We start from the raw sequence: 24909 nt of genomic DNA on the forward strand, positions 1-24909 counted from the left end.
ATTACAGGTGGATCTTCGATTATGGTTGCCTGGAAAGGACAATTCCGACACGAAGAAAGATGAAAAGTCTGACAAAAGCGATAAAGAGAAGGGAGACAAAGAAGACTTAGATCTGGAAATGGCTCACAGATTGCTTTGTCAAGTCGGTGATCAGCTTTGCGATCTGTTGCATCAGGAGAAGGATGCTCTTCAGCAACACATGGCAGAAGGTAAGTTCTTATTCTCTTCTCGATGTACATGGATATCAAATCTATATTTTCATGCCGTCAATTCTGAAACGCATAATATGCATTGGTATTTGTGTATCTTCGTGCATGTTTGATAATATCATTGTTAACACTTCGACTGCCATTATGAATTTCTCCAAAGATCTTTTATTTACCCTTTCGTGAATTAAATTACTTAAGTGTTATACTTGTGTGAAACCCAAGCAAAAGAGCAAAGAAAGCTGCTGCACTTTTCACGATTAATTTATTTGATTTCTTTATCGTTACTTTATCCGAAAGATGAAATTCCTTTTCTCTTCACGCATGTTTCATCGCAATTGTAGATAGAAAGTTTCGCTTTGTCGAGTTCTCCCTTTGTTCGCATGATTTAACGCTTTGCGTATCGATTGTTTCTTCACCTTGACAGCAAGTTCGGGACTTGTAGACGGAACTGTGGCGTGGAAGAGAGTGGTCCAGGGTGTTCGAGAGATGTGCGACGTCTGCGAGACAACCCTATTCAATTACCACTGGGCTTGCGGTAAATGCGGTTTCGTTGTTTGCATCGATTGCTACAAGGTAAGAACATTTCTTCCTTCCAGTCAGACAGAACTTCCCTTTTTTTCTCTCTTCAAAGAATTCGATGATGAAAGTTACATTCGATTGAAAACTTGGTGATAAGAATTATAGAAAAATCGAGCTTTTTAACACTGATACGATTCTCGATACCTTAAAAATATAGAAAACTTGAATTTCGTACGTAGAAAAAGTCTCACGTGTAAATGTAATGATCGTTAGGGACGCAAGAATGGAACGATCAAGATTTGGGGGGAAAGTGGAAAGGACAGGGATGACTTTTCCTGGCTGTTGTGCACGAACAGACAAGTACACGAACCAGAACGACTGATGCTCACGCAAATAATCGCTGGCGATAGCCTGATACACCTTGGACAACGATTGCACGAATGTAGAGCGGAATGGGGAATACCTCAGCACTGTGGTTGTTCGTTGATCGTACAAACTCCTGCAAACGATTACCTTCGAAACTTGATAAAAGGTGATTCGGTACCGGTTCTGAACGGTAATATTAAACAAGAAGTAAAGGAAGAGAAGAAGGTGAACGAATCGAACGGGTCGTCGGAGAGTAAGACGAACGGAGAAGACAAAAATTCACCGTTGAATTGGTTGGCGGATGTCGCGTTACAAAATCAAGATAAAAACGAAAGCGCTTCCAGTTCGGATTCCGACGAGGATCGGGACGGTAATTATTCCACGTTGAGGGAGCTGCTCATCCGACCGTCCCACAAGTCGAACGGCAGTGGATCTAGATCGAATTCACCGACGAACAATAGCAGCAACGCGAACGCTACCGCGGGAAATAACACGCAGAACAACGTATCGAAATCCGGTAAGAAGTCGAAAATGGACACGTTGGACGAGGTGATATCGAGCGTGATAGAGCACAGCGTGAAGAAGGAGAGGGAAGCTGGACTGGACGACGAGAAACCGAGGGAATTGAAGCATTTTGTAAGAAGATACAAATGGACACAGAAAGGAAGGGAACCATTGCCAATTCGAATTATGACGTTGACGGAAAGCAAGAGTTTATACCCGGATGTGCCGCACTCTTGGCTCTGCGATGGAAAGCTCCTCAGGTTAAACGATCCGAACAATCCGAACAACTACAGAATATTTCAAGATCAGTGGAAACGCGGACAACCGGTCATCGTGTCCGACGTTGCGAAGGCTTTAGACATGAACCTTTGGCATCCGGACTCGTTTGCCAGAGACTTCGGCGATGAAAAGAACGATCTGATCAATTGCATGACCGGGAATCTGGTACCGAATCAGCCGATGCGCAAGTTCTGGGAAGGATTCGAGCATTTCTCGAAACGTTTGAAGGACGAGCGTGGAAATCCGATGTTACTGAAGCTAAAGGATTGGCCGCCCGGCGAAGATTTCGCGGAACTGTTGCCATCGAGATTCGCGGATCTCATGAAAGTTTTACCCTTATCGGAATACACTCATCGAAACGGACGATTGAATTTAGCCAGTCGTCTACCGGACTGCTTCGTGAGACCAGATTTAGGACCTAAGATGTACAATGCTTACGGTTCGGCTCTTCATCCTAACAAGGGCACAACCAATCTTCATCTGGATATTTCCGACGCAGTGAACGTGATGGTTTACGTAGGCATTCCAAAGGATGCTGACAACGATGAACACGTTAAAGGTACTTGTTACTTTAGATTATATTTTATCAAATATTAGATAATACTTTCGCGGAATTAACAGTAAGGAAATTTATTAACGTTTACAGAAGCACTGAGAGCGATAGACGAAGCCGGCTGTGATATCCTGACACGGCGACGTGTTCGCGAACGTGGCGAAGCACCCGGTGCTTTATGGCACATTTACGCAGCTAGGGATGCCGATAAAATTCGCGATCTGTTGAATGCAGTCGCGTTGGAACGTGGTGCTCGTTTAGAACCGCATCACGATCCGATTCACGATCAAAGCTGCTATCTCGATGGACCCCTACGAGAACGCTTGTATCGCGAATACGGTGTCGAAGGGTAGGCATTAATTTTTCTTCTCTCTTTTGTGATACGTAAAAATTGATATATTTTATTACACGAATTTTTGTCTTGCGCTATTACAGATACGCTATCGTACAGTGTCTAGGCGACGCAGTATTCGTGCCAGCCGGCGCGCCGCATCAAGTCCGTAATCTTCACAATTGTATCAAAGTAGCCGAGGATTTTGTATCCCCAGAAAATGTATCGCACTGCTTCCATCTTACCCAAGAGTTCCGTGCATTATCGGACACCCACACCAACCACGAGGACAAGCTGCAAATTAAAAACATTATCTATCACGCTGTGAAGGATTCCTTGACCGTTCTGTCCAACATCAAGGAGGATACTCTTGCCAAACTGAAGACGAATAACGAGATAAAGAAGGAAGAGACGTAGCCCTAGGCCCCCTGTCGCGGTCGCAAGTACCGTTGATGATCATTGTTCGATTTAAAATCTCGCTGTCAACCAGCGAGTGATAACCTGTTGCCGCCCCTCGTTCGCTTTCCCGAATGGCGAATCAGCTGATCAGACCGGGAGGAATGGAGGATTTTTTCATCTAGGATGCTGTTCCGAAACCTGTTCCGAGGTGCAAGAATTTGTTGTGATATTTGACGAGTAACTCAAAAAGTTTGATTTTTTCGGTATTGGCTGAGCCAATGGAGATTATTCGTTGTTTCATTTGAATATTTCCTTTTTTCGTACAATATATATATCGTTTCCTTTGTCGAGCAACGTGCTGCTGGCGGACATGAAGTCCGCGAGTCTGTTTTATTTTTCTTTTTATTTTTCTCTCTCTTTTTTTTCTTTTTTTTTTTTCTTCAACCGAGAAATACGATGGAGTCGTCGGTGCCATCGCGAACGCACCACGTCCATTACCATTGTGATACCAGAAGGGAGGACTTTGGATCATACATTATTTGTAATTACTTATATCGTGCCTGTATTCAGTACATACTGTCTATATTATATAAATGTAGATAATGGATTACTGTGTAATGAATTCTTACTAGCAACTATGAGAGGATTGTCTAGAGGTACCTTTGTGCAATTAGATGTCGATTTAAATTGTTAGCTGGATCAGTGATAATTGTCGATCCGCGTTACGTGCTCTCGTGATCTGGTGCTTTTGGTCTATAGAGCAAGGAAAGAAAGAAAGATAGAAAGCAATTCGGCTTTGTCAGATGGCCGATATATATTTCTTATCAGATTCTTGTGTTCAACGCGACAAAGAACACAAGAGGATAACACTGCCTGTTTGTTCGCGCGTCGATCCAGTGAAACGGATCGAACAATTTGATTTTTACGCGTCCAGTACGTTTGTTGTAATATATAATATAATTGCAGTTCAGCTTTCTCAAGAGTATTTTTCCGTTCGTCATTTTCCTCCGAAACATATATCGGCTATTAACGAACAAAGTCTGTTCGAAGGTTCGTATGACTGTGTCGTTTTGAAAAAGGCATCGGAACAAGAAAGAGTTAATGAAATCTTTCGACGTTATTATGTCTATACGGGATGCAAGATCGATTTGAGAATAGACTTTATTGAATTTAATGTTTTTTATGATAGATTGAATTGACGTTGTGGCCCAGTGATGACCCAGTAATAAGGGTGAAAAGAAAACGAGAAAACAAAAAAAAAAAAAAAGAAGAAACAAAATAAAATGAGAATCATATTATTTTTGTCAAATCACGCAAAACCGTCTATCCGATAGAGCAGCGATATTCTAATTGTATTATAATTAATAATTAATAACTATGGTAACATTATTTAACGCGAAGTAAAGCCTGTAATTTGACTTTCGAAGTGCCAATGTTTCGAACGACGTGGAACATCCTCGAGTGTTGTTCGCGCGTTGTGTATCGTACGGCGTAAGAGTAAGTAAACGCGAGAGGAAGAGTAACAAATCCGAAATGAGGGAACATAGTACAGATCAGTCGTGCAGAATTCGGTGATCAATTGAGAGGGAAATAGAGAGAGATCGAGTTCCTATCGTTCAACTTTTCTCGCAATCAAACGAACCGCTGCTATTCGCAACGCGTCCGGAGCTTCTCGAAACTCGTAGTCGTCCTCGATCGCCTTTCGATCTCCACGATTTCCACGATTTTACGTTTCTTACTCTCGCAAGTTGGCTGATAGTCCGCGATTCGATCAAACTTTCCGATGAAAAGAAAAAAGAAGAAGAAGATGAAGAAGAGAGGAAGGCGACGATTTTCGAGGACAATGGACTTACACACATAGATCCAAACACACCACGCGTATTACATATGTAGTTTAACGTCTCGATCGTCGAACGCGTTCTTTACGGCTGATATCCGTGCACGGGTGAAAAAGAAAGGAAAAATAACAAGAAGAAAAGAAATCTTTCACTGGAATCCTGGAAACCGCAATTTCTTTGATCTCAACGTTCGTCTAGCATACAACGACTTGATTAAAATAAATATTTAACGAGTAAATTTTTAAATATCTTATTAGATAAGAAGTAAGGTTTAACGCTACGGAAATTATTAAGTAACAAACGCAGTAAACAAAATGGCAAAAAAAGAAATACCCTTATTATTCACACAAGCGACACACGTTGGATAACCGATGATTAATTAAAAAAGAAAAAAAAAAATTATGTACATAAAGTTATTTAGAAGAAAAAAAAAAAAAACGGAAAAACTCGCGCATACTCTGTGTGTGTATTATTGCTACAGACGAAGCTATTATTATTTGTTCTCCCGCTAAACGTGTATGTAAATAACATTATTATACATATATAAATACGATGAAGCTTAGGTTTATAAGGGACAACACACGCTCCACGAACATGGACAAAAAAAATACACTTTACACTTGCGTAGGTAGATAGTTTATTATACCATTATTAATTATTATTATTATTATTAATAATTATTATTATTACTACGATTTAATTATTACGAGGAATATCGATATTTAAATGTTGCTGAATACGCGGCGAGGAAGAGCACGATCAAACGATCGTGTCTCTTATTGTATAAATGATAGCGTTTCGAAAGATTGCTTGTTGTGCGTGTGCTTGTATTTGAGTGACCGCGCGACGTGTGCATGGTTGTTTTTTCTGAACGAAAAAATCCGGAAGGATGAGCGTGAGAACAAGGGGCCGTGTATTGGGGGCGGAGTGGAATGGATGAGACAATTGTACAGCCCTTAAACCTCCTACAAACGAAAGAATATCCACCCCCAAAATAAGTCCCGCACTACCCCACCACCAGCCGCCCCCAGTCATAGCAATTATGAACCGCGGGCCGGCAGGTCTGAGTATAATTTTTTGTACTGTGTAAATGTAAGAACATACGTTTGAATAAGAAAAATGTTTATATTACAAAAAAAAAAAAAAAAAAAAAAAAAAAATATCGTATTTCGTTATTTCCAGTGTTCGCTGCGCCCCCGAGAGGATCTTCGGTGACCATCAGGGTGTAACGTTAGGATTGAAAGTTGGAGATTATTATAGAGGACTTGTTGCTTCTAGACGAGACGTTAACTTGTTGCTCCTTGGCAAAGATTCAATATTACACTAACTTTTACCGCGTGATACTTTCGCTAAGATGCTCAGACACCGTAGGATTTCCGACCTACATACGTTGAGCTACATGCTCGTGAAACTTCTAAATTAATAACATTGATTATTCATAGAAAGGTAATGTAGCTTGAATAATTGAACAAAAACGAATTTCCTTTGATATCTTTTATTTTCACCATAGATACAGTATATCGATCAATTGAGCCAGTTAAATACTATTCTTTCACAGGTACATGGATCTTTCGTGGTCTTTTAAAATCATACCTAATTCCAATCTAGGTATTCGATCGATCGCATTGAAACACGTATCGATACGTGCCCGGATTTGAATATACATACATTACCAAGAGCGCTCTGCTTTCCGTTATACATAGGCGGAGAACGCACCTGCCCTGTTTCCGGCGTTTAATTCCCGCGGAATTCTATAAGAACCGGAAGGCTGGCGCAGTCTTTTTGACAGTTGCTATACTCGTCCAATGATACCATATCCGCCGCGTGAAGGACAGACAGAGCCGATAAACTATTGTAGAAAATCTCTGGGTAATGTCTATAGTACGGTAAGAGTGTTCGCCTACACAGTCACGCTCCCAAGATGGCGCTGAACCCGCGGGATAGAAAGAGAATCGAGCGTCCGTACGAGTCAGAACGGTTCTGCTATAGTTGAGCGTCGGACAATGAACGAGTGCCGGATCGATCTACTTGTTTTCGACGTGACTCGGATAAGTCAATCGTAGGGATCGCGTTGTGTGCGCTAGGTGGTCAAACAAAATGTGTAATCATAGACAGAGGATGGTTAGGCTAGACACGAAAATAATTACGTGCCAGTGCTGATTCTTCGGTTATGTCAGTGCGTTAAGTCAAAATGGCAGCCACGTTAACCGTCGAGCAAGAGCAGGTAAGCGGTTTATCAATCGTTCCCTTCGACGTCTATCCATCGGCGGGGATCATTTTTCATCGTCTCGCGGGCTATGCGAAACAATAGTTCGTTCATCTTCTTTTCTTCCGTAATCTTTGCTATACCAGGTACGTGAGCGCGTAATATAAACATCGTTCGCTCTATTTCCTCTTCGAATCCTTCGAATTTTTTCCCGATGAATTTCAACGGAAACCGCTAGATAGAAATATGTACCGTTCAATGGGCATTCACGAGATCTAACTACATCGTTCTCAGGGACGATTACTTTATTCGACGATGCATCGGTTAAACGAGCGCGATAGCTTCGCGTGTGTACTCCGAACTTTAATCGTCGATGTTTGTGCAACTAGATATACTGTCATCTCGAGAATAACATTCCGATTCTAAACGGCGCGGGATTTTTTCTTTATTCTGGGAATGATTTATTTTTTATTCGAATAATCGTGCTGTAAGATAATAAATGAAATAAAAAAGAAAAGTTTCTTCGCTCCGTAAGTAGCGCTCAGGCACGCAAAAAGAGAAAGGTTAACTTTTCCTCCGTTTCAAAGTCGTCGCTAATTAAAAATGCAGGAAAATTGATCGACGGGATACTCGTTGTACTGGTTTCCATAAATACGTCGATGCAAACTAGAAACTCCTATTCATGAGAAGTTTTATGAAAGTATCGATTCGCGATATTAAATTTCTTGACCCTGGAACGAACCTATCCATTTACCGTGCCGGACCCCGGCGAGCGTACTATGGCGGAAGTTGCCGGTGGGGAGGTAGCCGGGCACCGGAAGTTATATCGGTACTCAGGGCATGTACACAAATCATTGACGAATGACTCTTACACGTTTCGAAAGTAAAAATGGTGTGAGACTATTCGATTATTTAAAACGTCGCGAATAGCCTTCCTATCGATTAACTATCGTTAATTACACGCGTGCGTACGCGTAAGACCGGTCGTGTGGAAGAAAAAAGAAACGATTCAATAATCTGTTCTTTTGGAAATCGCGTTTAATCGAACCGATGGATTCTACTCGCTCCTTTTGTATTTACATCCTCAATGTATTTTTCCCTTATTTCAATTACACATCAGAGTTTTCCTTTTGTCAATCGTACTAACAATCGTTGTTTTCATTTTCAGGCTACGAAAGAGTTTATCGAAGCTGTGAACAAGTGTAGGGCTGGTAGAAGGACCGGTCCGGTATCCTGGAGTACAGCAGTGAAATTTTTGACCGCAAGGAAATTTGAAGTCGCAAGAGCATTAGCCCTTTACGAACAGCACGAAGCTACCAGAAGGAGAGAAGGTCTTGCATTATTGTATCCGACTCAGGAACCTTTGCTCAGCGAATTACGCACAGGAAAATTTACTGTTTTAGTAAGCGTCCTTAATTGATTGAACCGATTCAGTTTACTTGCCGTATTCTTCAATAGCATACCTGGCGGAAATGTTTCAGCCTTCAAGGGATGCTACAGGGGCAGCCATAGCTATTTTTACAGCACATTTGCACCTACCACAAAACACAACCCATCAAACGACGCTACAGGTATGTATGATCAGAGATAACATCATAATATTATATACTTTTCGTTCGACGAGCGGACGGAATGATTCATGCACGATTCAATGGCATATAATAAGATATGATACAATAGTTTCTTAATGGTTTCCTTATGAGAAAAGCATTTCTAATAATAGAACTTTCTTTGTCACGTTCCAGGGTGTTGTGTATCAATTGGATGCAGCTCTCGAAAGTGTAGAGACTCAAAAGCATGGTCTGGTATTTATTTATGACATGTCGGACAGCAAATATCAGAATTTCGACTATGATCTTTCACAAAAAATTCTTACTCTTCTAAAGGTAAGCCTTGCCACGTATCTTCGTATCTTTATTCCAAGTAGAACAGGAAAATACCAGTATCGTTCTGAATCGTTAAATTTAGTTTGGTCTTTATAAATCGCTGTTAAAGCTCGAATAAATAAAAAGTGTTATTCTTAGCGGGGAAGGTTTACATTTACCAGTGTACGAAAAATTCAACGGTCTTGATTCATTATCCGTTTCCGTGGATTTACATCTGTATTTGACGGAGTTCCGAGAAACAGAGGTTTTGTTGCTACTAGTGGATCGCTCCGAATACAGGCTATTATCTTTACACAGGAAATTTAATCAACATCTTTGCCTTTTATCCTTACCACGAACGAAATCAAATCGTGTAACGTAGACGCGTTGTCGGTGCACGGCAAGATTATCACGTAGGAGCGCAGACCGTAGGTGATATTTTTCAAGATATTTAAATACTTTTTATTCCATCAAATATTCGATTATGTAACACGCCGAGCAGCGTGCGTGTATGCAAACTAAGTTCGAACCGTCTCGTACATAGAGGGGTGCATCTCAAAGAACCGGAAAGCTTAAGGGGTTGTTAACGCTCGACGAAAACCCGTTCGCAATTGCCCAGTGAACCGCACGGTACGTGTAGAACAAGGGAATTTCAAAGGTTTCATCCAGAATGACGCAATTATAGGATATTTATGAAAACTATATATAACAAGATTTCAACGTCATCGAATGCGAGATGAAAATAAACGTCATGTGTGGTCGATTGTTTACCAGGAAGCGAGGATAAAACTGAAATTCTATTCTGGAACGGATAAAGCGCGCCTGATTTATAAAATAAAAAAAAAGACGTTCATTCAATTTTCTCTTTATTACGCCTATTTATAGTTCTCAATGATAAATTTGATCCGTTCGTCGAGCTATCGCGATAAGCTATATCCCGAACTCGTACCGTTCTCCAGAGAATAAGTTTTGATTAAAATGAAAATTCGAGATAGGAATTACGACAAGCAATATTTTGTTTACGTTCCCGTATTCTCGGTTAAAAATACTCGGTCGTTTTTATTCGCAACGAGTTGTTACAGGTTGATAACCTTCTCGTACGTAACGCATGTTTCCCGCGGTTACGGTTGCATTCAGCCTGGAGAATCCCGATGCATTTTCGCCTGACGCCGATGCACCGGCGCGCGCTTACAGTTGAGAGACACTGCGGTAATACGTCAGTGCATGTACGATTGCACCTTTGTCGTGGGGGGAAAAAGAAATTCGCGTAGGGGATGTTGGAGCCAGGCAGCGGTGGTAAAAAGAAGGAAGGGGTCGTCGGCGCGCATGCGCCTGTACGCGGGATAACGTCGCGACGCTCGCGGTCAGTAATCATCGTGACCCCTTTGCGGCATTATCGTGCATGGATCGGAAGAAGTTACAACCTGATTCCGCCGTCGGACCAGTGCGTATATTCTCATCGAATCGTTCACGTCTGCCCGCACCTCCCGTACGTTCGTGCACATTTTACGACCGACCGATCACGTTGGCCAAGTAAAACGAAACATACAAGTTCAACGAGACTCTCCAAGTTCGCTTCGATCCGTGTCAACCGTGCGAAAACGGTTATACTAATTTCGCGTTATCGATTGACTGACCGAGTGCCGGCACTGATTTTACTTCCACCTCGTCTCGACGCCAACATACCATCCTGCTGATTAAACGGATTTCCATCGAGAGTGCTCCATATTTTTTTTTTTTTTTTTCATCGCCGTTTTATCCGGATAAAATCTGAATTATGCTCGTTCGAGCTGTACGCTCCTAAAGAGCTTGATCGTCGAACGAGCTCGTGTCACCGATGCTCGACAAAGAATTCGCTTACGTTGCACCTCCTCACGATTTACGGTAAATGAAACATTTTTATTTATCGATTGATTCTTAAAATTCTCAGATACGATCCCTAACGATCCCTTGAAATGATTTCTACCGATCTTTCGTATCGTTCGATTCAACCCCTTACCATCGAGGATTCTTTGAAATCGTATCGATACGGTTGAAAATGTGAATATTCTGTTCGGTGGTGATTTCGCGGGGTTTCTTATGCAGTAGGGTTTGGGCGCTCAACCTGGCAAAGGTGTAGTAGTACTGCTGACGTCGTTGCCGTTACGGTACTTCCGCCCTCTATACACACCACCGAGGGTACAGAGAGGGTTAAGTTACCGTGTTTCCTGTATTTTACATGCTCGAATGCGAGACAGATTTTTCGCTCGTTACAACGGCTCTTCTAAATAGGCTGAAATCTTCGATGATAATCGAGCACGTACCACGAGATACTTCTGCCCTAGTTTTATCGAGTTCTACAACTGTTTAGATTAACTTAACACACGAGAGTAGCCTGTGTAATACGGTGCTTCGACGGTAAATTGGATCGAAAGTTCCGCCACGTATAACGTATAATCCTATGATTTTCCTCTAAAACGAATAAACTGTACGTACGTTAAACATAAATATACATATATACATATGTATTTAAGAATTGGCTGCAGTTGGCACTAAACAGGCTTCGGGTTTATATACCATTCTATTATTGCGCACAGTCTTTCAGAGGTCGGTTTTGAAAGTCGCTCCGTTTCGAAAATAAATTATGCAGTCACCTGACGCGAACGCTTTTTTAACAGCCTTCCTTTTGTGCTGGAGACAAGCGGTATTGTCCTACAGGAACGAAAGAATATGTTTCTGCAAACGAGATCTATATCTATCTCTCATACCTCTTATGTAACCTTGATTTATAAAAATATACACTGTATCGTGTAAATATCGATTATTTTCTATCTCTTTCTTTCTTTCCTTTCTGTTTACAATGCCTCCTGTTTGTTTAGCTTGGTAATAAACGCACGTGATCTCGTATGTGCCTTGCCTGGCAAGCCTATGTGCATGTACCATTACATAGTAGCTCCTTGTAAAGATTACCGATACTTGGTGTTAATTTTTAAATTCTCATTAAACATGTTTCAATGCATCGTTTAAAGATAAAATCGCACTACTGTTTCAGGGTGGTTACCCGGCAAAATTGAAGAAAGTTTTAATAGTGACCGCGCCGTTATGGTTCAAGGCGCCGTTTAAGATCCTTCGATTATTCGTTCGTGAAAAATTGAGGGACAGAGTATTCACCGTATCCATTCCTCAATTAACGTTACATATCCCACGGGAATCATTACCGCATCGTTTGGGTGGCACGTTGGAGGTACAGCATGAGGCATGGCTGCTCCACTGTCTTAAATCCATGACAAACAGGGGCGGGGGTGAACTTTGCGAGGTTTGTCTCTAAAAATAAAAGAAGCACCTTTTATTTCATCGTTCTTATTCGTCATCGATGATACAAGATTGCTTTATGTTTCCAGGTTACCCCCAAAGTGGGTACTCCTCTTTCGCCCACATCGAAAAATCACACGGTTCATCAGAACCCGAATGGAACAACGGTTAGTAGCTCGACTAGTCCTATAATCGATAAGAGTAAAGTGAAAAATGGTATCTCGAATATCGGCGATATCGAGATCACGAATGGTGATGTATGGATGGGAAACGACGAAGCACCATCTCCAGTTCAGCCTCCGTCCTCGGCTAGTTCAGGTTTTAGCGACGACGACAGCCTCCACGGTGATCTTGGCCTCCAGGCTGTTACCATGGAGCAACTTATCGAGGAGATACATTCGAGGGGACGCGCTGGACTCATAGCAGAGTACGCGGAAATTAGGCAAAGACCGCCGGAAGGTTCCTTCAACAACGCAAAGTACGTGGCAAGGTTTTTATACGATTGGAATTCACCGCAAACAAATAATTGAAATATCCTTTTAGATTAAGGTCTAATCAACCGAAGAATCGGTACACCGACGTACTTTGCTACGATCACAGTAGAGTATGTCTGTCGCAAGTAGACGGTGACGCCACATCCGATTATATAAATGCTAATTTTGTTGATGGTTATAAGCAAAAGAATGCGTTTATCAGCACTCAGGGTCCCCTTCCGAAAACTTGTGGTGATTTTTGGAGGATGGTTTGGGAACAGCAAACGCTTGTCGTTGTTATGACTACTAGGTACATCGTCTTGTTACAACACGTTCCCATATGATGCTTGATTGGAGAAGTTAGAGAAAATTGTAGATAACGATGATTTTTCGATGATGATTTTCAGAGTGGTAGAACGAGGACGCACGAAATGTGCACAGTATTGGGGTCCAGAACCGGGTGACGAAGTACAAGCGGGTGGTTTCACGGTAACCACCCTCGAAGTCGATACCAATCCCGATTATACGATATCCATGCTTCTCCTTACAAACAACAAGGTACGGTATAACTTTTGGATGAAACGGAAACCAAATCACTCGGTTTTTGAAAAGCAGCTACATCGAAGCGAACATGCGCGTCATAAATACGTTTTCTGTTTCAGACTGATGAGGCAAGAGAGGTTTGCCATATGCTGTACACAGCGTGGCCGGATTATGGTGTTCCACAGTCGGCCAGAGCTTTGCTACAGTTTCTAGCCTTAGTAAGACAACAACAAAATAAGTTACTAGCGAGCAGAGGTGATACATGGGCCGGACATCCACGAGGACCACCGATAGTGGTGCACTGTAGTGCTGGCATAGGAAGGACAGGTATTTAGAGTGCACTTGGAGCGAACGCAGGTCTCGAAAGAATACCTGAACACGGCTTTACTAACCTGCGTATCGTGTCATTTTTTTATAGGAACGTTTTGTACGTTAGACATTTGCATATCGCGGCTAGAGGACACTGGGACCGTAGACATTCGCGGGACGGTGGAAAAAATTCGAGCACAGAGGGCCTACAGTATTCAAATGCCAGACCAATACGTGTTTTGTCATCGTGCTCTGGCGGAGTACGCGCTTTCCAGAGGGATGCTTAGCCCGCAACATCTTGCTATGTTACCTCCAACCATAGAAGAAGATTCTGACTAGAGTATTAAGCTCTATTATCATGTACCAGATTGATGTTCTTCCCGAGTATGCATAATAGTCTCCTCAAATAGCCTGTTTCTAGCTTAAATAACTGAAAGTTATTTTTTGCTATCATCTCCATCGATGTAATATTTCAGGTTTCTATTCTTCTGTTAGGCTATACGTTTAGAGAATAATTGAAAGAAGATGGACTAGTTTTTTCAAGGCCAAATCCGTGAACAGAAATTCGTCGTTTCTGTTCCTTGATATATATATTTTGCTCTGTGAGAAAAATTCGATGGTAAACGAGCGTTGCGAATGATGCATCGTTCGAATCTCCTATTTTAACCCTCTCATATGTAAATTTTATTGTACATTCTGAAAGGTAACTACAAGTTATTTAAAACGCGTAAACTATAAATCGCCTTACTTTATAAACATTCCATTTAAAAAAAAAAAGAAGAAAAAAGAAAAAAAAACAAATACTATGTCAATTAAATTAATATATATCTGTATGTATGTATGTATACAAGTGCGAATTATCCTATTTCATAGGTTTACAGGATCTTTCTTGTACTCTGTGTTACACGTATGAGGAGCGAAGTTGCAAGGCTTAACGCTCCCGGTCGATTGATACAATTTTATTAAAGCAAAGTAAACTTTTAAAATAATTGTTTAAAGGACATTATTTATTAGATTATTACCGTAGAAGTTAGTATCTGTTAGAACTGTTTCGTTCTCCTTCCGCTGTCGCTAAATATTTATTTTACATTTTATTGCTGTTCAAACTTTTACAAAGTGTAACGATTATATATATAGTTTTTCCTTATTTTTTTTTTTTTTTTTTTTTTTTTTATATTAAATTAAACTCGCACCAAACGGCTTTAAAGAGGGCAAAATGCTAATTGAATTGTTACTTCGCGATAGGTCTTTCATGCTTTCAACGTTTGTCACGAACTTAAATTACCAAGTACAAACTCGTAAGAATACATTGTTATAGAATCTTTATATGAGAGGGTTAAACTGGTAACCTTATCGAATCTGAAGACCTGTAAGTGTAATGAATCTAACAAAGATTTAATGAAATATAAATGTTACAAGAAGTCGCAAACTATGGGGAAAATGTGATCGAACGGTGGCCAATGGACAGTGTCACGATTATATTATAACGCGTGGCAACGGCTTCAGCCATACAAAACGCTAAAATTAATCGACAATTGTATTAAGTAGGCATTTTTTTGGGGGTAACCAAAGATTAATCTCTCCTATATCATCTCAGATCATTGCAATTTAATTGGTTAACAGGGATTTCTAATCAGGGATCATCGTATAGATTAAAAACTACTTCCAATTCGATTAAGCATTAAGAAAATTAGAAATATTATAACGTGAAGTTTAAGTAATAATATGAAGTTTCAAAGGAAATAACCCGAATAACATGCTATAGTTTACCTCGAGAATCAAACGTGCTTCGTTATGGCAATGATAGAATTTTTTCCTCTTCACAATTTTAGCAAAGATATATTTGCAAATTTCTAAGTACGCTCTTCCATGAAAGTCTTCGTGTACTGTACGAATATAAGAGAAGGAACGATTGTAATTTATTATTTAGACTTCGTAGGATGCTGACGATCCTTTTAAACTCTGATGTAATTGCGCCGATAATGTATTCGGGGTGTCGTGGGATGTGTACGTTTGATTTTAAGCGATTTTAGTTCATCGTGAGATCATTTTTTCTTTTACGCGAATCAGCCACTACGAACATTGATGTCCGCGCAAGCAATCCGATGTCGTCGAACCCGTGTCTAAATTGTCCGGTTTCTAATCATCGCTGTCTAAACGTCTATTTGTTAAATATGCATAAATATATATATATATATATATATATATTAAATAGTTACAGAGACATAGTAATACTAAATTGTTGTTACGAAGACGATGTTGTGTATTTCGTGCGTCGTGAATTCAATGTATAATCGCGAATTTTAACACCTTACCTCCCATTCAGAATTGTAATTAAAAAAAAACAGAAATCCGATATCTGTTTCCGATATCTCGGTCAATATTAATTGCGGCTATCAAAATGTTCATTAATGAATTTCCGGTTGGTAAGGTGTTAACGGAGACAACGTGAATTAATGATCGCGATGTCCGATATGTGATAGCCGTTAGAATTTCCTCGGCTCGTTTTTCCGTAATGTTTGTTCTTACGAACGCTGCCATGATAGCGTGAAGTTTTAATTACGATTTAATTGCGTTTCGTTTAAACGTCATAATCCTAAGATTTACCGTTCGAATTGTAATTAATAATTTAATAATCGCTTCGTTTTGCCATAACGCGTTACACGATGCCAAGAAATTCATTGGAACAAGGATCTTTTTAAAATAGAGAGAAGCATTCGCTTCCTCTTCTTGAGAAAATGAGGAAAAAAAAAAAGAAAAAGCACTCGATGCGCGTGTATTTTGTGTACAGTCTTGTAATATTGCGCGCAAAGTTTAGCGTTTCAATTTTGATCAAAGTCTATCGATAGCGAACTGTTTTTGTTAGGAGTATCTTCGAATTTTATATAACGAAAAAGCACTGTTGTACTAAATGCTTAGTCAGATTTAAAATAACTTTGAAAATTTTCAATGTATGCACGTTCCTCCTACTCTTGGGTTACCTTTGTAAAGGGCATGTTATCGGTACAATCACGTTTATTACTATTATTATTACTATTATTACTATTATAGTCATCAAGCATTAGTGTCATCGTCGTTATCATCACAACTATTATATTTCTCATCGTATTACTATATTATATTTCTCTAACATTTGTAATTAGTCCACAATGCCCTTTTATATTATCTATATATTTATTAAAAAACAAAAGTTTATCTTCAAGTATTCGTACGATGTATATATACGCACATACTGTCACGAAATTTTAAACTTTACTTGGAACCTCCATGTTCTCAGGGCTTCAAATACAAAAGTCAAAGCGAAGAGAGTTGCTGAAGATTCTTTGATCGCACTTTTCTTGAAAATGTTACGTGTACCTTTCTTTTTTCATTTGAAAAAAAAAAAAAATGATAATAACAATGTAGTCTGCGAATACGGAGGTTTTATCGCGGTTCTTTCGATTTTCTTGAATGCACGAAAGGAAAGGAAAGGAGAATCGATGTTTTCGTAGTTTCTCTCTTTCTCACCCTCCAACCACCCTCTCTTTGATTAAGCGTGAATGTAACGTGTGATTTTATAGAAATTTGTGTGTGTCTATTTCATAATATTCTCAGGCGTGTGTCGGTACACGGAGAAAAGTGTGTTAACGAAAATAGAAATGAAAAGAAACCACCGGAACAGGTACCAAAGTTTTTGTAAGACAGTTTTGAAAGGACGAATAACGTGTACTACTCTAGACCCATTTAGCATTAATTTCCCCTGTACGTTACTGAGAGCGATTAGTAACCGATTTAACAGTATTACATTATTCACAGTTTTACATTCGCAAAGTTTGTCCACGAAGAAGGAGCTAAAGGTTTTCTTTTCCCTCCCGTAAGCTTTAAGGTACTTCGAGTATCCTCATCACTGACTAAATAAAGAGAAAAAGAATAATCTGACGTTACGCATCTCTTCGAACGACTAGAGATCATTTAATGAAATATACCTGAAAAGTCGTTTAATTTTTATATGACGAGACAAAGTAAGAAAGAACAAGAGTTAGGCGTGAAAGTTAGAGGAAGAAAATAATATCAAAATATTTTCTGGATAAATGAAAGAAAGGGAACGCAGTCTTTGTCGTTTAGTTGATCGACTATAACATTAGATAGCAAAACGTACTGAGATATTACAAAGAACAGAGATTTAAATTAAGATGGAAAGGAAAAAATTGTACATAAGAGTGACGTGACTTTAAAATGACTACCGCACATAAATGTATCTAATAATTATTTAATATATTGCAGATATAAATGGCAGTGGTTAATGTGTTTTTTGTCATCTTTAAATTCCTATAATCATGCATACATTATCGAAGAGTGAAGGGTTGCAAATTCAAATTAAATCGACGCTCCTCCACGCGATGCGTATATGTTATTCCCCGTTATTCTAGTGATTTTATCGAGGATGTAATGTCAGTCCTGCTCGGCGTCCCTCTGTTTGGAACTATTATGTTGGCAGGGTTGTATAATTTAGACAGTTTAATTTTCAAAAGAGATCGTGTTGTTTTAAGTTTGGGATCGTAACGCGATGAAAGGATTTTCTTAATGTTATAATTATAGTTTTAATAATCACCTAAGGTAGGCTTCATCATAAAATTCTTTACAATATCAAAGAAGAATTAAGTTCCAGGTGTTTATTTAGCAAGTTTTAAATATCTCTAAACATTCAAGTTCGTTATTTAAATACCGTTGATATAAAGGATCTCGAGTTTGTCTTACCTGTTTATTAAAACTCAATGTGCTACATATTACATGAGAAAGTAATAGAATAATTTCCATAATGGGAAATTACGTTTCCAAGTTATTTCCTTATAACCATGTTATGGAAAAAGAAGAAATAAGAAATGCAACTTCTCAATTCAAAGATGAAATAAATGCTGAACATGAAATTATGCTCACTCCGCCATTAATTCCAAAAACACTACCAATTGATCCAAGATCAATAACAACTGGAATAGAAAGAACACCCATAGAAATAGTCAATTGCACACCAGTTGGATTAAATAGAAGAATATCAGCAATTCCAAAACACTTACAGAGTAAACCATATTTAGAAACAGATATGGATAAAATAATGGCATGTTTGACTCCAAAGAAACGTTATCCATCAAAAATCTTAGAAAGTACAAAATTACAGTTTCCAGATATAGTAAGTTATTCATGCCATATTTTTTTTTAGGATATATGTGTGTAAATGCGATGATACATTATTACTGTTCAATTTAATTTGTTTATTTTAGCCAAATATGAATGAAATAAACCTTTTAACACCGGTACTTAATAATGCAAATAGTAAACAGAAAATTTCACCTATTCAGAAGGAAAGGTACAAGATATTAGGGATTGATCCTAGATCTCCAGCTGCAAGTTTTGATAGAACTCCGATATTAATGCCAAAATCTATGGCACGTTTAAAAGCAAGGTCTAGAGAAGATCTGCACAGACAAGGCAGCTATGATACAGATATGTTTTATCCAAAATTCTCGTATTGTGAAATGTCATCAGAATACAGTGTCCCTGAAATACAAGCTTTACCTGATCTGACTACATGCACAGCAAAGTCTTTAGACTTAAATGAAACTGAGCACGAGGATACATCAAGCGAATCTGAATCATCAGATTCTATTTGTTCATTTGAAATTGAAACAGTCCCTGAGAATGGTAAGTAAACTAATGAAATCATATCATAATCTTATCTCAGTTAATTAACACACACTTGCAGTAGGAGAGGAACCATTAGAAAATCAAAGTGAAATTCAAATCACTTTGAAACAGAATAATAGCAGTGATGTATATATTAAAAAAGATGTAGAATCTAAGGAATTGAGTGTTAATGATAATGGTACCATTGAAATATGGGAAGATACAGTGGTATTAGATAATGAGGATGTAATTATAACATTTGATGATAATAGCATCACCAAGGATATGCTATCATTGAAACTGTCTAAATCTGAAAATGCTACAGTAAAAGGAGATACACCTGTGAAAAGGAAGAAAGTCAAATCAGATATTAAAATGGATGAAAAGAAAGTTTTCAGTTCTAATGATAAGAATGATAGTGAATCTATAAAGGTATTTTTATAATTTAATAATTATATTATGGGATATCGTTGTGTTATAAAAATATTCTTATTTTTAGACTCGAACTCCTCTCGGAAATCGTTCGAATAATGAGCAAATGCAAACATTGCTAACGAAATCTCCGCAACAGATATTCAGAAATAAAGGCATAACTCCAAAAATGTTACAGGAAAATACGCCACCCCATAAAAAGTATGTTACAAAATCTAAATTGAATGGTATGCAATGGGATCCAGATTCAACAGTTGTTATTTAATCGCTATCATTATAGGTAATAAAAAATTAAAATATAGTCTGTCCTTTTTATACGAATTTTTAACAAGGGTTTAGGTAATTGTAAAAATAAAAGTGAATTAATTATAATTAATGTATTTATTAAATATAAAATAGTTTTTACAGTAAAATGTTCTTTATCATATTACACGGTTATTTCATTTGCATAGCCATGCGTATTTGAGACTTGGCTTCTTTAATTGAAACTTGAAGATCTTCGCTTGGTTGTATTAAATGTGATACACTAAACAATTATAAATGAAAGTTAATAATAATTTTGTATAATGAAATGTTTAAAAGTAATATGTGACATACCTTGGATTTTTTATTACAATCTTCTTTTTATCGTTATTATTTGATATTAATTTAATAGTGATACTATTCTGACCCTTTTTTGGATTGGAAAAAATATTCTTTGTAGAAGTATCCCACTTTACCACAGTACTTGTGTCTATAAGTTGAGGTCTAACAACTCTAACTTTGGCATTAGTATTAACAGGCTGCCCTTTATAATTCTTTCTTTTATTGCTTATATGATCAGATTTTGTCACAATTTCTTTAGATTCAGCTGTTTTAATAATAGTTTCAGTTGGATGGTATGGAGCAGTTTCAATTGTATTCTCTTGATAACCCCATGATGTAGAAGGTAAACTAGGTTCAGACACTGGTCTTGGATCTATATTTTGTGGTATTCCATTATAAATAGTTAATAATGTTTCTCCAGGATAATGATGAGCTAGTCGTTCCTCTGTAAGTGGTAAAGCTGGTGTTCTTTTTTTTCTATGAAACTGTTCCCTGCAATTTATAATTTAATGTTTTAGAAATGTGTATTCCTCTCATTATTGTGATAAATCTTTTATAACATACTTAGGAACAAATTTGTCAATATTTGGATTTTTTATATCCTGTTGATTTCTTTTTATGCGGGTAAGCACATCCCGGCGACGTTGAGTCAATTTCGCTTTAGTTTCTGTTAAAGTTTCAAGCTCAGGTGCATAAAAAACATGTAGGGAACCTCCATAAAAATTTTTACCATCAATGAAACGTTTAGCTATTCTAAATTACATGCAACATAATTCACAAATATAATCTCAATTATTTGACCGAACAGTATATCAATAACATTATGTGTAAAATATAAACCTTGCACTCTGTATACGAGCATATTTTATATAATAAGCTTCTGTAAATTCTTCTGTGGGATATTCAGCCAATACATGTATTTTTTTAATACATCCATAAGGTTCAACTAGTTTCTTTACTTCTTCACCTAATTGGAGCTTAGGTACTCCACATACCATCAAATGTATTGATTCATCATTTATTGTATAAACCTGTTACACAGAGCTAGTGTGTCAAGGAAATATTACACAGAACAAGATTTTTACATACTGCAATCTATTATTAATTGACTATATCATTAATCAATACATATAAAATTATAAAAATTTCTAAAAACTTTATTTTATGGTATTTAATTGTACAACTAAGTTACACAATACAACTTAAAGTTTAATTCTTAACACCTAAAACTTATGTAGAATAGGATACAAGTCCACAATGCTACCTTCACGGATGTTAATCTTTTTCCTTGTCTATAGGGTGGTCTTGTGTGACACAATTTTTGCTGAATGTGATGAGGAAGCTTTGTTATTATACATTTCGCATCCATAATGTGTATACTATTTATTGAAAACTTATCGTTACATACCACTAGCTGAGTTTAGATCTACATCAATGACTAGAGATGTAGAAGACTGGACATGCTTTGTTTTCAAGGGGTCATGATTTAGGGGGTTCCAGACCACAGCCAGTATGATAATCATGCCTGTTTTAACAGTCATTCTTTTACCGCACCTCAAACTGACATCTGAAAACACCCAATTTTCACATCCTTTGATTCTATTTTCATTTAAAACAGTCAAAAACAGCACAAAACTGAACAATTATTATTGTAATTGCTTGACAAACTTGTACTCACTTCATGCACTTTGGTAAATAAATCATTTGAAAAAAGCAACTGAGTTATTATTTAATTTACATGATTGCATTTCTGAGTTATTTATTTAATGCTCGTAATTTCTTTTCTCAGCCATTTATTTAATTGACTTAAATTTTTCTATCACCTTAGTTATTCAATGTATGTCATTACTTAATTTCGGTCGGGGTCCCTGACACCCCAGAAACCATAATGTCGATACACAGTCACGGGCTTCGGGGTCCTTAGAACCCCGAGACGATATAATGTTAGTATGCAGAAACATCGGTGCTTCGGGGTCCTTAGAACCCCGAGATGATATAATTTTAGTATGTAGAATCATCAGAGCGAGGGGTCCTTAGAACCCCGTGCCAGTATAATTTAGGTATACAGCATCGTCGGTGCAGGGGGTCTTTAAAACCCCAGACGCTATAATTTTGGTAAGCAGAATCATAGATGCTTCGGGGTTCTTAGAACCCCAAACAGTTTAATTTTAGTATGCAGAATTCATGGTGCTTCGGGGTCCTTAGAACCCCGCGAGGATAATTTTAGTAACCTACATGAAGCTACCCGGAAGGAATAATAAAATATGATTATTTTTAATTTTTTTTAGTGTATTTCGTTTGTAAATCGTTTGTGATTGATTGTGAGTCTAGTTTTAACATTTATGACAAATTAATTCTTTTGTAATTAGCAATTTTATTTCAATCATGATGTGAGACGAAACATTTCAGTAATTCTTTATAATAAACAGATTTTGTGACAACTGATAACTGTATTTGATTGGAAATCGTTTGTGATTTACAAATATATCGTTTACATTGTTTGTGTGTGAATAATTTCTTAATTATTTACAAGTTTGTATTATAATAAATAAAAGTAGTGCACATGTGCTTCAGATCCGGTCGTACCCATCACTATCCCGAACAAGTGAGTTTCACGATTTGTTCGTTTTTCGTTCTTATATTTCGCTAGATCCGGTCAAACCCATCACTATTCCGAACAAGTAAGTTTCCCGATTTGTTCGTTTTTCGTTCTTATATTTCGCTAGATCCGCTCAAACCCATCACTATTCCGAACAAGTAAGTTTCCCGATTTGTTCGTTTTTCGTTCTTATATTTCGCTACTTCCACGGGGTCCTTAGAACCCCGAGAAAATATAATTTAGATATACAGAATCGTCGGTGCTTGGGGTCTTTAGAACCCCGAGACAATATAATTTAGATATGCAGAATCGTCGGTGCAAGGGGTTCTTAGAACCCCGAGACAAAATCATTTAGGCATATAGAATCGTCGGTGCTTGGGGTCTTTAGAACCCCAAGCCAATTTAATTTAGGTATGAAGAATCGTCGGTGCACGGGGTTCTTAGAACCCCGAGACAAAATAATTTAGGCATATAAAATTGTCGGTGCTTGGGGTCTTTAGAACCCCAAGCCAATTTAATTTAGGTATGAAGAATCGTCGGTGCACGGGGTTCTTAGAACCCCGAGACAATATAATTAGGCATACAGAATCGTCGGTGCTTGGGGTCTTTAGAACCCCACGACAATTTAATTTAGGTATGAAGAATCGTCGGTGCACGGGGTTCTTAGAACCCCGAGACAATATAATTTTAGAATGCAGCATCCCCGGTGCTTCGGGGTCCTTAGAACCCCGCGACAATACAATTTTAGTAACCTACATGAAGCTAGCCGGAAGGAATAATAAAATATGATTATTTTTAATTTTTCTCAGTGTATTTTGTTTCTAAACTGTTTGTGCTTGATTGTGAGTCTATTTGTAACATTTGTGACAAATTAATTCTTTTGTAATTAGCAATTTTATTTCAATCATGATGTGAGACGAAACATTTCAGTAATTCTTTATAATAAACAGATTTTGTGACAACTGATAACTGTATTTGATTGGAAATCGTTTGTGATTTACAAATATATCATTTTCATTGTTTGTGAGTGATTAACTTCTTAATTATTTACTAGTGTGTTTTATAATAAATAATTGTAGTGCCCATGTGCTACAGATCCTGTCGTACCCATCACTACTTCGAACAAGTGGGTTTCACGATTTGTTCGTTTTTCGTTCTTATATTTCGCTAGTTGCTTCGGGGTCCCTGACACCCCAATATGATATCAGGTCCGTATGAAGAGGGCGCAGTAAGTTTAATTTTTTTCCAGGGTTTGTTTAATTTACTTCATTTATTTTATTTTGCTTATTAAATAACCTCATCGAAGGGGAATAACATTTATGGTTATATCCCTCTTCTGGGTCTCAGCCGAGGACCCCATTTATTTTATTTTCAGTTGTTTATATAATTTTATCCCTTATTATAGGCCAAGGCCATCTCAGTATCACTTACATCACAGCATTCCTTACATTCCTGCATTTCTTACTTTCCTGCAACCCTTAAATAAGTTTTTTTTTTTTTTTTTTTTTTTTAACGTGGTGGAAATCTTCAGAAAGACACCTTCAGCCCCCCTGGGGAGGGGCCGGGGGTAGTGTGGGATTTTTACCCACTAAAACCACCACGGTGGCCTGCACTAGGGCGGTAGGGAGGGTACTTTGACCCTCCGCCATGTGCCAAATTCCGCCGACATCGGGGGCCACACCCGATGCCGTCATTCCTCGGGCCGCGTGCAGTGGAGACCGGGGCCCCAGCCCCGGACCCCTGCCGAATTCCTTTACAACCCTTGTTTCGTTACATCTCTGCATCCCTTACATCCCTGCATTCTTTTTATCCCTACATTCTTTTCATCTCTACACCCTTTTCATCCCTACATTGTTTTCATCCCTACATTCCTTACATCTCTCCATCCCTTACATCCCTGCATTCTTTTTATCCCTACATTCTTTTCACCCCAACATTGTTTTCATC

The 24909-nt window shown here is 38.2% G+C and overlaps 4 protein-coding genes across 13 annotated transcripts in view; 3 read left to right on the forward strand and 1 right to left on the reverse strand.

Annotated features, from left to right (window-relative positions):
* Kdm3 (Lysine demethylase 3) overlaps window positions 1–5444 on the forward strand; it is a 152825-nt gene extending 147381 nt beyond the window's left edge. For 4 of the 5 annotated variants that reach the window (XM_034325692.2, XM_034325694.2, XM_034325696.2 and 1 more), the window contains 5 exons: window positions 8–209; window positions 634–782; window positions 1002–2436; window positions 2524–2779; window positions 2866–5444. In XM_034325692.2, coding sequence (XP_034181583.1) covers window positions 8–209; window positions 634–782; window positions 1002–2436; window positions 2524–2779; window positions 2866–3178 — 2355 coding nt within the window. In that variant the 3' untranslated portion in view covers window positions 3179–5444. The remainder of the gene's footprint in view (window positions 1–7; window positions 210–633; window positions 783–1001; window positions 2437–2523; window positions 2780–2865) is intronic. The other variant, XM_034325695.2, reaches the window with a different exon arrangement.
* A 707-nt stretch (window positions 5445–6151) lies between these two features.
* On the forward strand, window positions 6152–16446 carry Ptpmeg2 (Protein tyrosine phosphatase Meg2). 2 transcript variants are annotated; one of them, XM_034325701.2, is made up of 10 exons: window positions 6152–7222; window positions 8373–8606; window positions 8686–8775; window positions 8950–9090; window positions 12101–12364; window positions 12450–12838; window positions 12904–13143; window positions 13241–13391; window positions 13496–13703; window positions 13795–16446. In XM_034325701.2, the coding sequence occupies exons 1-10, from the start codon at window positions 7190–7192 to the stop codon at window positions 14022–14024; spliced, it is 1980 nt and encodes a 659-aa protein (XP_034181592.1). In that variant the 5' UTR covers window positions 6152–7189; the 3' UTR covers window positions 14025–16446. The 2 variants fall into 2 exon arrangements, with proteins under 2 accessions (XP_034181592.1, XP_034181593.1); XM_034325702.2 differs by lacking the exon at window positions 12101–12364 and having other exon boundaries at window positions 6156–7222.
* A 786-nt stretch (window positions 16447–17232) lies between these two features.
* On the forward strand, window positions 17233–20352 carry LOC117605001 (uncharacterized). Of its 2 annotated transcripts, none has more exons than XM_034325703.2 (4): window positions 17233–18852; window positions 18944–19364; window positions 19426–19778; window positions 19846–20352. In XM_034325703.2, the coding sequence occupies exons 1-4, from the start codon at window positions 18484–18486 to the stop codon at window positions 20041–20043; spliced, it is 1341 nt and encodes a 446-aa protein (XP_034181594.1). In that variant the 5' UTR covers window positions 17233–18483; the 3' UTR covers window positions 20044–20352. The 2 variants fall into 2 exon arrangements, with proteins under 2 accessions (XP_034181594.1, XP_034181595.1); XM_034325704.2 differs by having other exon boundaries at window positions 19429–19778.
* LOC117605002 (uncharacterized) lies at window positions 20166–22237 on the reverse strand. 4 transcript variants are annotated; one of them, XM_034325707.2, is made up of 7 exons: window positions 22042–22237; window positions 21772–21930; window positions 21628–21687; window positions 21204–21394; window positions 20928–21116; window positions 20376–20855; window positions 20166–20304 (listed from the first exon to the last, which is right to left on the reverse strand). In XM_034325707.2, exons 4-7 carry the CDS (start codon window positions 21359–21361, stop codon window positions 20214–20216), a joined length of 918 nt encoding a protein of 305 aa, XP_034181598.2. In that variant the 5' UTR covers window positions 21362–21394; window positions 21628–21687; window positions 21772–21930; window positions 22042–22237; the 3' UTR covers window positions 20166–20213. The 4 variants fall into 4 exon arrangements, with proteins under 4 accessions (XP_034181598.2, XP_034181597.2, XP_034181596.2 ...); XM_034325706.2 differs by having other exon boundaries at window positions 21612–21687; XM_034325705.2 differs by having other exon boundaries at window positions 21628–21930.
* Window positions 22238–24909: the final 2672 nt, after the last annotated feature.

This window comes from Osmia lignaria, chromosome 5 (assembly GCF_051020975.1).
Source record: "Osmia lignaria lignaria isolate PbOS001 chromosome 5, iyOsmLign1, whole genome shotgun sequence".
Classification (NCBI taxonomy): domain Eukaryota; kingdom Metazoa; phylum Arthropoda; class Insecta; order Hymenoptera; family Megachilidae; genus Osmia; species Osmia lignaria.

What these genes read in the sequence shown, in the direction of transcription:
- Ptpmeg2 (XM_034325701.2), top strand. Translation starts at nt 7,190, where the DNA reads ATGGCAGCCACGTTAACCGTCGAGCAAGAGCAG. An exon ending in CAGGAAAATTTACTGTTTTA is followed by an intron (nt 8,607 to 8,685) that starts GTAAGCGTCCTT and finishes GAAATGTTTCAG; the next exon opens with CCTTCAAGGGATGCTACAGG. An exon ending in CCCATCAAACGACGCTACAG is followed by an intron (nt 8,776 to 8,949) that starts GTATGTATGATC and finishes GTCACGTTCCAG; the next exon opens with GGTGTTGTGTATCAATTGGA.
- LOC117605001 (XM_034325703.2), top strand. Translation starts at nt 18,484, where the DNA reads ATGGGAAATTACGTTTCCAAGTTATTTCCTTATAACCATGTTATGGAA. An exon ending in AATTACAGTTTCCAGATATA is followed by an intron (nt 18,853 to 18,943) that starts GTAAGTTATTCA and finishes TGTTTATTTTAG; the next exon opens with CCAAATATGAATGAAATAAA. An exon ending in TGAAACAGTCCCTGAGAATG is followed by an intron (nt 19,365 to 19,425) that starts GTAAGTAAACTA and finishes ACACACTTGCAG; the next exon opens with TAGGAGAGGAACCATTAGAA.
- LOC117605002 (XM_034325705.2), bottom strand. Translation starts at nt 21,732, where the DNA reads ATGGATGCGAAATGTATAATAACAAAGCTTCCTCATCACATTCAGCAA. An exon ending in AAAGATTAACATCCGTGAAG is followed by an intron (nt 21,395 to 21,627) that starts GTAGCATTGTGG and finishes TCTGTGTAACAG; the next exon opens with GTTTATACAATAAATGATGA. An exon ending in GCTCGTATACAGAGTGCAAG is followed by an intron (nt 21,117 to 21,203) that starts GTTTATATTTTA and finishes CATGTAATTTAG; the next exon opens with AATAGCTAAACGTTTCATTG.